The 14136-nt window shown below is 43.6% G+C and overlaps 1 protein-coding gene across 1 annotated transcript in view; it reads right to left on the reverse strand.

The window, feature by feature from the left end:
• The window catches only part of LOC139046760 (zinc finger protein 354A-like), a 35901-nt gene that overhangs the window by 21407 nt on the left and 358 nt on the right, over positions 1–14136 (reverse strand). Inside the window, exon 2 of the mRNA XM_070521062.1 lies at positions 3397–3572. Within this exon, the coding sequence (XP_070377163.1) occupies positions 3397–3572 (176 nt within the window). The remainder of the gene's footprint in view (positions 1–3396; positions 3573–14136) is intronic.

Here is a 14136-nt window from a genome sequence, read left to right on the forward strand (position 1 = left end):
GTGCTCTGGCAACAGCTGCGTATTTCACGAGTGGATGCAAGGGGGACTGACAATCGTGGCTCAATCTCGTGTGCAAGAGGGAGGAAAGCGGGGAGGCAGCACGGGAGGCTTCGACTCACGTGCGCCACATGTTGAAAGGGATCTGCAGACAGCTCACACCAGTGTGCGCGCTGTGCTGTTGCCGCTGCTGCGTTCAAGCGACAGACAGCACGAAGGTCACTTCGCTCGCTGCTGCTGCCAGCATGTGTGATGTGTTCATCTTTGCTTGTGCATGCTGACACCGTGCTTCCTAATTCAGTTAGCAAGGGAATGTTGTGTGTTTATATGGCCCATAAAACTACTATCCTTACTTCCTACAGTTGCCCACCAATTTGCTGTTGCAATCGATGCTTTGCCTTTCAGGCATAACTGACACTGTTTTTCTTAAACCCCTAACCGAATGAATGAGTGCGTCTTTTACCCTAGCACGACTTCGACATGTTTTTTTTTTTTTTTTTTGACATACTGTCATTTTAACGGGGGTGCAACTTATACAAAGGTGCGACTTGCAGACAGGAAAATGCGGTATATATTTTCTATCCCCAGGAGATTGGAAATTTGACTGTAGGATCCCCCATGAAAATGGGGTGTGAATTTACAGCTAGGGAATGTCTTTCCAGCCAGGTTTTCAACCGGACTAAGCCACTCCAGATGGCAATTTTACAGAGCCAGCTGGAAATAGCAGCAAGTGGAATCCAGCGTCCGGAATGTGGAAAGCATATATGTTAGTGGTACTTTACACTTGCATTAAGAAATTTTTTATATCTGCGACATGCCCAATTTAGGCATATTGTAGTGTTTGTATACGAACAAAGAGCTTTCACTCTCGCGGCAACAAAAAATTATATTTTTGCTTCATTTGTTTTGTGAGATTGTGAGAGAAACATTCTAATTAATGTTGCCGTCAGCACGGAAACACTTGTCACTTGGGGAACTTTGAATCACGAAAATGGCAAATATTTTATTCATAGAACAATACTAGAAACGATATTGAAATTTCCATCGCCGTACGGGACCTTGCTTGATTTCTGGGACACGACACGCACGCAATGTAGCAAAGTACAAAAATCATGGCAGATGAGAACGATGCGTTGCCACCCTCGAATTCGTGCAACTTAAGAGGGGACGTGGCTTCCACATCACGAAAAATGGCCAAAGAATAATTCTTTTTTTAAATCACATTTAAGTTCCTATAACTCTTTTTCTATCCGATTATGAAACATAATCCCTATAAACCACATAGAAGTGCTCTAAAAATTTGTTTTATCAGCCAAGGTGGCAAAAAATTTTGTGGAAATCAAGAAAGAACAGTGTTTCTCAAGCCACAATATCTCAAACGGCGCAACTGAGCGCCGCCACCTTGGTCTCATTGGAAAGTGCATTTCTCCATCTTCAAATTTGCCCTTTAAGCTGTCTCCTCTATACAGAAACAAGCACAAAAAAAGCAAATGATTTAAGGCCGTGCAGGAGTCTGCAATTGGCCATGACCGCCACTTGACTCCAGCGCGGTTCGCCATTGGTTTGGCGCTCACGTCGTCTGCTCGGCTCTTTGCACCTCGCGAACCTGGAAGTCCCCACTCGCCGTAATCTCGACGCGTCAAAACGGGCACTACGTGGACACTGCAGTCGCATGGCCAATCCCTATGTTTGTGGACATCTCAGACCTGCAGCTAAGCATTTTGTGCAGCGGCGCCTCCGACTGCGCGACTAAGTACATCAAGTGTCGATTCGTCGAGCCCATGTTTAGGCATCTCGCGCGTTGGCACCTCGGCTTGCGCGGCTAGGTATTTCACGCGTCAGCACCTCGGACCCATAGCCAAGCATACTGCGCGTTCACTCTATTATCATATTGTCACGATAGCTCGTAACAATATCTATCCTACTACCCCTTCATAAAGAGAACCTCATCATGAGCTCTGTTCACTAGGCCCCTTGGGCTGGCACAGACACCTGGCTGCAGAAGTGATTGAGGCATCATACAAAAGTAAAATTCTGCAAAGCACCTAGCAGCTACTTATCCCTGGCTATCTGATCCTAAGTTACACAGCCATTGTCAGGTGAAGATGACTTGGAGGGCTGCTGACACTCAGAGCCTCCATTCAGTAACATGGTCAAATCTACCAAAAGAAAAAAATGCTTCACTGATTGTACTGGAGACAGCTATCAATCAGGCAGCCTGCAGGCATAACACAGGAACTATATTCATGGCCACACAGAGTTCTGCACCTCAGTTTGAAACCTAGGCACCATGCTCTTTGTATAGTAGCAGCAAAGAATGCCATACAAAAAAAAAGGGGGGGGGGGGGCGAGGTGAAGGCAGACCACACTAGAGGCCACATGTACCAGAAGCCCTACATTACAAAACACCCGAAAAACTACAAATTTGGTGCCTTTTAAAGAACTGAAGAGAAGGTGAAACTTTGAGAGCTCTTTCGTCAAAACTGTCTTCTTTTTTTGCCTTTCTGCTCAGTTTTAGGAGCCGATTTTTTTGTTACCATTTAACATACTTCGACTGCGTTCTTTCTTTTTTTTTTCATGTTCCTTGGGCTACAGTGCAGGTCGTGACAATCTCGCTTTCTTATTTTGACCCTTTGTAAGTTTACGATATGGCTATTTGTCTGCCCCAAAAGTGTGCTTAATGCGAAGGTATCATAAACAATGGCAATCCAAAAAATTTTGTTGCAAAAGAAAAAAAAAAGCTATGTCACGGCCTCCAGCACACATTTAGCTAAGCAGTCAATACTTAACAAGCCTTCTATCACGTTTTTTAAGGTCCGCAGGCTCTCCAGACAGTTTGAGGGAAAAAAATTCTGCTCAATAAAATTCAATAAAATGTTCGCAAGATATCGCTCTGAAACTGTTATGGAAGCATCAGGGAGGCGTTCTAAATATTTGTGCGAATTTTCATCAAAATCCACAAAGAAATAAGGAAGCTGATTTTCAAAGCCACAATTAAAGCTAAGCTTTTTTCATGTGGTGCCGACAGGTTTTGATGCTGCAGTGGCCAGACCGTGTGGAGACGGGCCCGCCGATCCTGTCCCACTGCAGGTGACACCATCGGTTGCAGTGGCAGAGCGGGTGCCAAAGTATCGTGGGCTTCCCCAAGTGCCGGTGACGTGAAGCTGTCACTGATATTGTACGGAACGTATAAAAATAAAATCAAGGAACTCTTTTTTTTTTACAGCTGAAATTAATTGTTTCTGGATGGCCAATAATCGGCAAATTTCTTATGGACCCTTCTGTGTAAGCGTCGTCGGTCGGCGGCTCTACTTGTTTTGCGAAGGAGTTGCATTTCCCTATTCAACTTCACGGTGCCCGTGCTACCGTTGCCGCGTTACTCCTGCACACCACACTCACGTGAAATGGGAGCTGGATGGTGGCTGCTGTGCTGCGTCGCCTGGCTGGGGCTTCTGTTTTGCCTTCGGTGTCGACGCCTTCGAGACGGTGCCGGCCGGTGCCCCTGCAGCCTTGTTGGGCTGGTGCCGCTTCTGCACCGCGGAGGTCTTGCGCTTTGGGTGACCTTTTTGCAGCACCTTGGCGAACGGTAAACGGGACAGATCTGTCAACCACCACACGTCGAGTGAGACTGCAGCTTAACTTTATCCTACGTGAGAGTGCGCTCTAAATCATCTGCCATCACGTCCAACTACTGAACTAGTCGCCACAATGAAAGCTTTCCGTTTCTCCACATATTTTAATTAGGCCATCACACTGCACCAGCTCGCTAAATGTGCAAAATGTGCTAAACTTTCCTGTAGCCAAGATGGAACTGGCCAAGTGAATTTTGGAGCAGCACTGGAAGCAGAACATCTGGCACTTTGAAGCACAAGCTGTCCACTTTATAACTGCAGATACACATTCTGAAGCAGTTTGTCAAGCTCAATGCAAGTTAAATACAGGCAAGAAAAGGTGCTCCTTTATTTGACTTTGCAGAACACTATTAAGATACGGCAAATCAGTTCTATGGAAGTCCGCAAGGTGGAGGAAAGTTCACAAAAGGGAAAAAGTTATCATTCGCTCGACTGTAGCATCAAGCCACAAAGGAGAGGCTTTCTCAGAAAGCACTATTTAGTTACATGCCAGATGCACCAGTTAAATACAGCGAACAAAATAAAATAATCGAAGACTTTACACAAGCAGAACCCGCTGTATGTTGATCGGCTTTTGTTGATGCTAGTAGCTTCAACGCGATAGCATTAAGGGTCCCGTCCTGCAGAAAATCTGACGTCGGCATCCAGCGTCATTTTGGAAAGAAATCGTACCGAATTACACAAGCCAAACACCGCATACCCAAGACTCTCCATGTGGCACAAGAAATTACTGATTGAATTCCTCAAAGTACATCACAAAAATCAAAGTATGACTTGCACACAACCCACAGACATCATAGCATTCGACAGTAATCTGAATATATGAGAAACCACAATTCTGTTACGCAGAAGCTCAAAGAAGCCCCTTTTCCAATGTTTCTACCACACAGAGACCAGCCACAGCGTCTGCCAGCTGCGCACACAAATCTTGGAGGCTACAGAGCCCGCTTTCCTCGCATGCGCGGCCCACGCAAGAGGTCACATTTCCACCAGAAAGCTCGCCTTCGTGCATAGCGTTTGTTGCCAGCATTTCCTGGTAAGCATTACAGTTACATAAGCTGCAGTTGTCGGGAGGCATGAGAAGCAGTCGGGGATCTGTGAATGCTATCGCATTCCGCTCAAAGGCGAAGATTAGATGTCCTCCAATTTTTTTTTTTTTGTCATTGTGCACAAACAGCTAATATTTAAGTTTACTTAGCTGACATATATTAAGTTACCTATTCGATAAGGCGGCAATGCAAATTCTGTAGCACATAAATAACCTAGTTCTTCTTGTGCCTGCCCGAAGCTGCTGCTGACCAAAGCAACAAAAACTACAATGCGACTCTTGGGCAGCTCAGCCTCATGTCAGCGCGCTACAATTTGCTCAACGCTTCGCATTACGTGCATGTCAACTACAACCAAGCGGCAAATTTTTTTGTGACTTCAGGTGGTACATTTTTTATCTCGTTTTTCGCCAAAATGCGTGAACGAGGTTATGCTGTACATACACTCCAGTTTATACAAAAAACATACTACTGACACATGAAGGGCAAAGTGCTACTGATGTGTTTCCAGAAAACCGCAGCAATATGCTTCCATCCTTTTTCTTGACAGACAGCAAATTCAACACTTTTGAGCATGAATAGATGTACAAATGGTAAATAACAAATATCAACCAATCAAACGCAGACACATAATCACAGTATTTACTCTGGTATAATTAGGTACCACACCTGTACTAACTAGAGCAAGGAACCCTAATTATCAGGGAAAAAAGATCAGTTTTAAAGGGACCTGAAAGCGTTTTGACGATTTTTTACAAACGTGCTGAGTCATTAGAGTAGGTCTTTCTGATGATTAATTGATGCATCTAAGTGCTGTGCATAAAACGCGTAACTTATTATAAGGCTTTAAAAATGCAAGTCGCTGCGGATCGCAGCACACTGATCGGCGGAATTTTAATCCGCCCCTACCCATATTGACGTAAATCACCCAATTGACATCAGTGGGGCGAGCTATCCGATTGGCTGCCCAGGGCGCATGATCGACCATTTTTCCAACTTTGTGGTAAACAATTGATGTTCATAATAGTTGGAATGTTAGTTAATTTGTTTTTATAAAAAGAAAGTAACATAAAACGAATGCACAACAACAATTTTTCAGTATACTTGAGCACTTCCGGCACACAGGGAGTGTCGTCTGCTTGTTACAACGTGCTTCGTCTTTGACGAGAGCTCCGCTGTCAGTGTTGGTCTGTCTTTTCGCCAGCACGACGAGTCACCATTGTTGCGTTATGGGCTGTAGACGTAGCAACTGAAAATATGTCAAGCGGCGACATCGTGTCCCTCTGCAAGGCAGCAGACGAGCGGAGTGGCTGCAGCGCATCGGACTATCGGTATCCGATCAGCACCAAGATTTGAATAGTAAAAAGAGCACACTGTACAACTTGAATGTTTTTTTGTTTCTCCTGTTACAAGCTAGACAGCTCCGAGAAGACAGACACGTATCGAATAGATAAAGTCAATTTCCGTATTTACGTTTACCGGTGATCGTTGTCGTCGTCAGGGCCGTCAGGGGAATTTGGCAAGTCTGGTGGTGGCGAATTGTTGTTGCTGTCGTCAGCGTGGAGCGGATTGCGAAAATTTGTGTCACTATATGGGTCAAAACCCATCTCCTCGCTCATCTGGCGCAACAGCTCCTCAAGCTCTGGGTCCACGACGCAAATGACCATCAACAGAACGACTGCAACGCACGCTGCTTGGATAGCTCTCGCAGGTGATCGACGGCCAAGTGGCTAGCGGAGAGGTTTTGCGTGAGCGGGCTCCAAAACCACTGGAAGTGGACGACGTGATGTCGCATTGTGACGCAGAACCAGTGAAGGCGGAGCTTAGCCCTGATCGCTTGGCGAACGAGTTGAGGAGGAAAAGCATGGCTGGGGGGAGGGTAACTTGTAATCGCTTAATACTCAACACTTCACTGAAATTCTAGTGCGAATGTTGTACTTAAGCTGTACCCTACGCGCCTACAAAATTTATCCGAATCGTTGCAGGGACCCCTTAAACACAAGATGACACAATGTCCATAAAAGAATGGCACGAATAGGCTCTCCACATCTTCAGAGCCTAGTTGCAAACAAGCTTTCCAAGAACGAATGACAGCTATGCGAGTATATATCCCACATGAAAATGGGCTCTGAATTTCCAGCTGGAAATGGTCTTCCCAGCCAGGCTTCCAACTGGAATCAGCCCTTCCAGCTGGAAATTTTTCAGAGCCAGCTGGAAATAGCTGGAAATAGCATTTTCCAGCTGGAAGTGGTATCCACCTCAGCTGGTCTCCCAGCTGGAAGTTTTCAAGCTACAGCTGGAAACAACTGGATACAGCATTTTTCAGCTGGAAACAGCGCTTCCAGCTGGAAACACGTGGATAGAGCATTTTCCAGCTAGAAGTAGAATCTACCGACTAGAAAGTGACAGGCATATAAGTGCAAGAGATTCCCACTTGCACTAAGCCATTTTTTTATATCTGCAACATGCCCACATTTAGTCCTAGGTGGTGTTTGTATCGGAACGAAGAGCTTTTTACTCTTGCAGCAGCAAACAAATTTTATTTTTCTTCATTGGTGTTGCGACAGCAATCGTAGTTAATTACATGAACTGCATGGAAATTCTCATCCCTCAGCGTACCTTTGATTGCGATCAGGCCCGATAGGGATCGATTGCAATCGAAAGTGCCCTGTGTGATCGAGTTGCCAAAACAAAAAAAAAAAACAAAAAAACAACAACATATCGCCAGGAAAAACCACCACTTTTATTGAACCTTACTTGTAGTAGACAAAAGCGATGCACTCCTGATCGACACTGTGTTATCTTGCTACACTGTCGACGTCGTCTAGCGCGGAGCTTGCCCGATTGGTCATGATGAGCCGTTGCGCAAACGGCTAGTGTTTACAGCATAGCAATTCCTTCCCTAGCAAAAAAGAGCCCTAACATGTGGCACCTTCAGCAGCTATCAGGCTGCAATGACCACTGCTCCTATCGTTTCCTTCCTGCATGCCGCTATAATCGCCACCATTTTTGTTGAATGCTTAGTAGCCTTGTATCTTGTCTTGACGTGTTCTTTTGACACTAATAATATTAGGCTCGTATTACGATATCAGTAGTTTGCAGAAAAGCTCGGATTTTTATTCACAGCAAACAGCAGCATTACAGATGCAGGCCGAATATAAAATATGACGACACCACAGTGACCCCAGTTTCGTACAGCACATGGCGGCAACTGTCACGGCAAGGCAGAGAGACAATGTGAGACTCTTGGGTGTGCGTTAGTGATTGATCAACAAGTTTTTACGAGGAACCTGCATGATCTTACGCATGAAGTAATTGTTTTTGGACAGTTTATTCTCTGGACGTTGTCACAAGTAAGGGCAAGTGGGTGTCAACAGTTTTTATTGCTGTAATTTGTGGTGTTGTGGATTCACCTGTGCGGATCAAATAGCACCGTTTTCTCCAGCCCTGATTCTACCATTTCGAGGTAATTATTTCACTTGTTTATGGTTTGAACATAATTAATGTTTATTTTTATCCTGAATGTTGGCACGCTCAAGCATGATATCATAGGTCCGTGCCGTATGTGATGTTCGTATACAGGATGACCATCGTGTTATACGGAATTTGTAGAATTCACCTGTGGCAGCTAGCATCATCCTTGTCGCTGAGCTGAATTATTCAAACAGGTGGATATTATTAGCAGGCGAAATCAAAACACATCTTCAAGTAATTATCAAAAATTGACAAATTAACTTTGTAACTGATTACCTTGCTGCACATATTGCAATTAACGAATTGTAGTCTGTCAGTTTGCAAAATGCATCCACTTTAAGTGAATTTCCAGAATTGCACCAGTTTCGAGATATTACTTTCTAAAGTGAGAGATGAAATAAATGGGCGTTCCAGTTACTTTTGTGCTCCAATGCATAAAAGAGCATTTTTGATAAAAAAGTAAGTAGATCAACAGTGCACATTTATGGCGAGTTTGATGACACATATCTCCAACTGGCGTCATTCTGGAAGTCCAAGTGTATCGCCTGGCAATCTCATCGGCTACAATTCATAGATGGCGATATGTGCCGTAATGTAATAAATTAGGCAGTTATTTCATTTTTTACAATTAGTTGAATGTGTGTTTCGATTTTTCGTGCAAGTAATCTCCGCCTCTCTGAAGGGTCCAGCTCAAGGACTAGAATTATGGTATCTTCAACAGGCGATTTTTAAAAATAGTATAAAAATTTGAAAATTATCATCCTGTATATGCGAAGTGCTTGCCAGTTTGCGGAGGCCCCTTTGGCCTCCAACAGTTGACTTGGAAACAGTGCCGTGCAGTGTTTGTTGTGCCCAATGTTGCGCACATGCGCCTGTGAAATACCAGTGTGTGTCTATCTGCCCAACACAACATAAGCACACTTGTGGCGTGCTTCCTCTGCAAGTGTGTGTTCGCAAACACGTTGCCTTGAATGGCAGGCATTTAAATTGGTGCAAAACAACGCTGACATAAAAAGACTGGCCCTCAAGCGCCTGCGTTATTCAGCAGATAAATGCTTCTTAGGAGGCCGTTCAGTTACATCACACGCCTAGTTCAAAATACAAGCGAGCTCATTTGAACTCTATTTAGACTAAAGCCACAGTCAATGGCGCTAAGCGATTTAACCATCACTGCATCGCTTCTGCAGCTCAAGTTGAGAGCCTTGTGCCACAAACTGTAGAAGGGGCTGTGATGGAGGTACACTTCATCACATCAAGGGTCATTCCACGCCAAATCAACCAGCATTTTTTCGACCATCACAGATACAGCAGCAAAAATTTCCACATGTGTGTTAGAGTTCAAAACTCATCCTCCGTGTTTATTTTTCCTAGCCAAAAATTTTGTAGAATTTTGAGGACAATTTGTTTTTCCTGCAAAGCTGAGCTAGACGGCATCAATCAACATTTTTTCTCAAAGACACATTGTATGATCTACTCCTTCAAATTGCGTTTATGGCAACTAAAAGATGCAATGTGACTGCAAAAATTCCCAATTTTATAAATATTTGAATACATAAATTGGTTCTGGCACTAACAAAAGCATGTAAAATTGCAAAGTTTAAGTTTTTCTCGGAACGTAGAAAAACCCGGAAGTCACAAATAAAATATATACTGGTAGCCTAGTCAACATAGTACAGCTGAGAAATATTTAAACTATCAAATGTTTAGCAGTTCGCGTGGAAGAAAATTGTATAGTTTCATTTGTTTGCAAAAAGCTCCATATGCAAGGTAAAACAAGGTGCCTTGGTGGTCGGCCTAAAACTATATGCATTACATCATTAGATAGCCCTACGTGTCTACTATGCATGTGGGAAGTTATAAAAAAGTATTTTTTAAAGTGCTTCACAAAACCTTCCAAACGAGCAGCGAACCTTATAACTAAAAGTAACCTTGCAGAAGCTATCAGTTCAATGAGGTCTAAAATAACCGCCGCTAAAGATTTCTTTTACATTACCTAATTTTCTAAGTGATGCACCACAAAAATTTTGGAACCACTTAAATCCTAAAAATTGCAACGACAGTGCAACGTCCCGCAGAGAAAGCAGAGACAGAGCTAACTTATTTAACAATTACTTTAACTCAGCTTTCACTACAGACGACATCCCACCGCATGTTGAGATTTGTAGTGCCAACTACATAGAACCTCTTCACATCGACGAAGCAGGTATATTTAACCTTTTGCTAAAGATAAACATGAAAAAGTGACCAGGGCCAGATAACCTACCAAATGAGTTTCTCACCCGCTACGCCGAATGGGTAGCCAAATATCTGCCTATAATCTCTAACATGTCATTAACTTCACGTACCTTGCCCTGTGAGTGGAAGATGGCACAGATGACACCAATTTACAAGTCGGGCAGTGAAGCTGATGTCGCCAACAATTGCCCAATATCATTAACAAGCACAATATCCAAATTACTAGAGCACATTATTTTTAAACATATCACTACTTGCTTTGAAAAGGAACGCTATTTTGTCACTATCTCAACACGGGTTTCGTAAAGGTCTTTCCACAGTTACGCAATTAATTGAATTAATACACGATATCTCTTTGGCCACCCACGACAAAGCAGATCGACCTTATCTCAATTGACTTTCCTAAAGCATTTGACCAAGTATCACATCAAATACTAATAAAAAAATTACATGTGACACTAGGTAAAGGACCGATTAAAGACTTGTACTTAACCAACTGGACACAGTTTGTAAAAATAAATCAGCAGAAATCCGAAGTAACAGAAGTTACATCAGGAGTATCACAGGGCAGTGTCCCGGCTCCCATATTTATCAACGATTTACACTCATCCATCAGAACGTAAAGCTTTTTGCTGATGATTGCATCATTTATAAAGAAATTAACTCTCCATCCGAACATAGTGTCCTCAACAATGGCTTAATAGCAGTATCAGCATGTTGTGCGGAATGGCAGATGACTTTTAATTTAAGAAACTCTATTTTGTCAAGAATAACATGTAAACAAAATACATCACATTTTTCCGACTGGTGACCCACAACTACAGCCAAACAACACAACTACCTTGGATTAGCGACTTCAAGTGAGTTTAGATGGGAGGCACCCGTGAACTGCGTTGCATCGTGTCCGCCTTAGATTAAAAGGTGACTCCGATCTACACCACCTAAAGCAAAGCTCTTAGCCTACAGCACCTTTATTTGACCTATTCTAGAATATGTAAACATACTTTGGTTCCTGACCACAAACAACTTAATTAACAAGTTGGAAGGTGTACAAAGAAAAGTTGTTAGGTTTGTCTACAACAAATTCCATTCGGTCTATTCAATTCACCCTCAGTATTAACTGAAAGATCTGGACTCTTACTTTAAGTAATCATGCTAAATTCACGAGCTGTTCTTACTCCTTGATAAGCAGCTGGAGATCGACAGCTCAAGATTTATGTCTAAATGTTAAATTAGACTATCGCGCCACAAACATCTAACATTACAAGAATACTGTTTCAACACAAGCTGTCTCAGATATTCTTTCTTTCCACAGGCAATTAGAGAATGGAATAGATTACCCGAATGTATAACTAGTAACAATGAGTAAATTCTGAACACTGCTTGAAAATCACTTATGTACCACCCACAGTTAAAATGTTGTCTACTTTTCTTTTTTGCCAGCACAATTCTTGAATGTGATCCTTATGTGCTGTATGCCTGTCCGTAATGTTTTTACTACATGATTTTTGCTCCCTCAACCCTAAACAATATTCTATAAAACCTGTAAGTGCGTATCGACACTTTATTTGCAATTGTTTTTCTCTCTCGTTTTGTTTTGCCCTCCCCATTGGGATTGGCAGTATGTAATAAATAAACAAACTTATGAATCAATTCCTCCATTGTAGTGATGGAAATTGGTATTGCGTAGGAAAGCTGACATGCAGTGCTTCAAGGAGCCTAAGAACTTTGCAGGAAACCGTACAACATGAATTTGCACCCTGGGGCAGTTTATTCAGTCATGTTCCACAACTTTACTCCCTAAAATGAAAAACTCCTTCTGAATTCCATTGCTTTTGCAGATGCTCAGAAATTCCCCGACGATTCCAGGTTTTCCAGGTCAGTAGACACTCCGAGCCATCTCAGTGCAATGGTAGTACACTTATGCTTAAACATCACCGTTTTCAACGAAGCAGTGAGAAGTGCTGAAATTTCTTCTAGCACTCAAGTTTAATTGATTAGGGTTGAGGATTGGGTGAGTTGGTATTGCATTCTAAAACTGGTACAGCGCAACACAGAAAGGAAGGAACGGGCCAAGCCGGCCAGATGAAGGAACACTGCAGCGCCCCGTTTCTTCATCTGGCCAGCTGCCCGTTTCTTTCTATGTTGCGCTGTACCAGTTTTAGAATGCAACTTTAATTGAACATTTCTACCTTGCTGGAAACAATGCAATGTGTTTTGGTCAGGAATACTGCCCCATGTTGTCCTTTTACTAAATGCCAGTGTTCACAAAAGTATCACTGCCATCAAGGTGCAAGGCAGAGTTAGCTTATGTTCTGCGATTGCTGTTGCCAGTTCTATTGCCTGTCTAAGAAGACTGAGCCCGCATCCCAAAGAGTATGCCACTGCTTCTTGAATGAATGCAAGCACTCTGCAATGTTTGAATAGCAGGTGGACCCATTAAATAATATTCGACAAGTGACGATCACTATCATTGCGACTTAATTGAGAGTTGCTTGCCTTTCTGGCCAAAAGCCTGCCCAATAAAGGGGCTCCTGTTTCGAGTCTTCGCTGCCACTACAACGCTTGAGCCGGCGGGGGCTCATTTCATTGTCACGGGATGGACGCCACCACAAATTTAAACAGATACAGCCGATCCCCAACAAACCGAATTGCTCTCTGTATCAAACAGCTGTACAATCACCGTGGAAATCCCAAGCACCCCATAGCACTGCACTATGCCTGTATTACCACCACAGTAGATGTAATGAATCCAGTACCGTTGCCCTGCAAGTGTGCTTCTCCTAACGGGGATGCGATCCCGTCTGGCAGATGTTATCATACGAGACATTTAATCAGAAAGGCAGTACTGACAAGCCATTGAAGAAAAATGAAAAGGGTGTGTCAGTTTCGTTTACAGTGCACGTGGCTCGTGCAAACGGTTTACAATCGGCCAGAGCAGCACACCACTATGCTTCAAGAGCACAAGGGACATCCCAGTCCGATATGAATTTCACAGGAATGAGTGGACCACAGTCGACGTTATCACTGAGCTCCTCTGGGCATGCGATGCCAAACCAGAGATGTGTGGCTGCCAGGTGTGTCTTCCCCTCGGCACGGGCTTTCAGATCGTACTTGGGCTTTCTTGGAAAGACCGTTGTGGCGCGCAAGACTCATCACAGTGCAATTTGCATGCCTGCACTGAACACAGTTTCACTCGTGCTTGCACAGTCACACGCGAGTGGAAATGGATAAGTGTTCCGCAAGCCGAAGGTCACTTCCGAAACTAATGGCACATGTCGGCAAACTAATGCAGCGGTTGGAGGGATCGAGAGTCGTCGGGGCCCCGAGCGACATGCAAAAAGGAATTGGTAGACTTAGAATGGCCAAGAAACAAGGACGACCGGTTACGGGACGTCATTACCATCCTGCCGATTGGCCATTTAACGGCACATCGCAGTGCACCAACGGAATGCATATTCATACAGGTTGATTTGACCCCGTCCCAAATAAGAAAGCAAAACAAGTATTTCCGAAGCGCACGCGAGGCACACTGTGGTTTTGTGCAGTGCAGGCTTTTGGGCGTTAATGCTGCAGTCACCGTGTCAAACGCGACTTTATGTTGCGAATGACTTGCGTCATCAGTGTACAAAAAAGTAAATAAACTTTTGTGCGGTTGACACGGGCTCGAAGAAGCAAATCAGTAAATTCCCGCTTTTAGCAATTTTAGGAAACTGTCCGAGTTGTGCGAAGCTTTCAGGTAGGCTTCAGAT

The sequence above is a fragment of the Dermacentor albipictus genome, chromosome 6 (assembly GCF_038994185.2).
Source record: "Dermacentor albipictus isolate Rhodes 1998 colony chromosome 6, USDA_Dalb.pri_finalv2, whole genome shotgun sequence".
NCBI lineage: Eukaryota > Metazoa > Arthropoda > Arachnida > Ixodida > Ixodidae > Dermacentor > Dermacentor albipictus.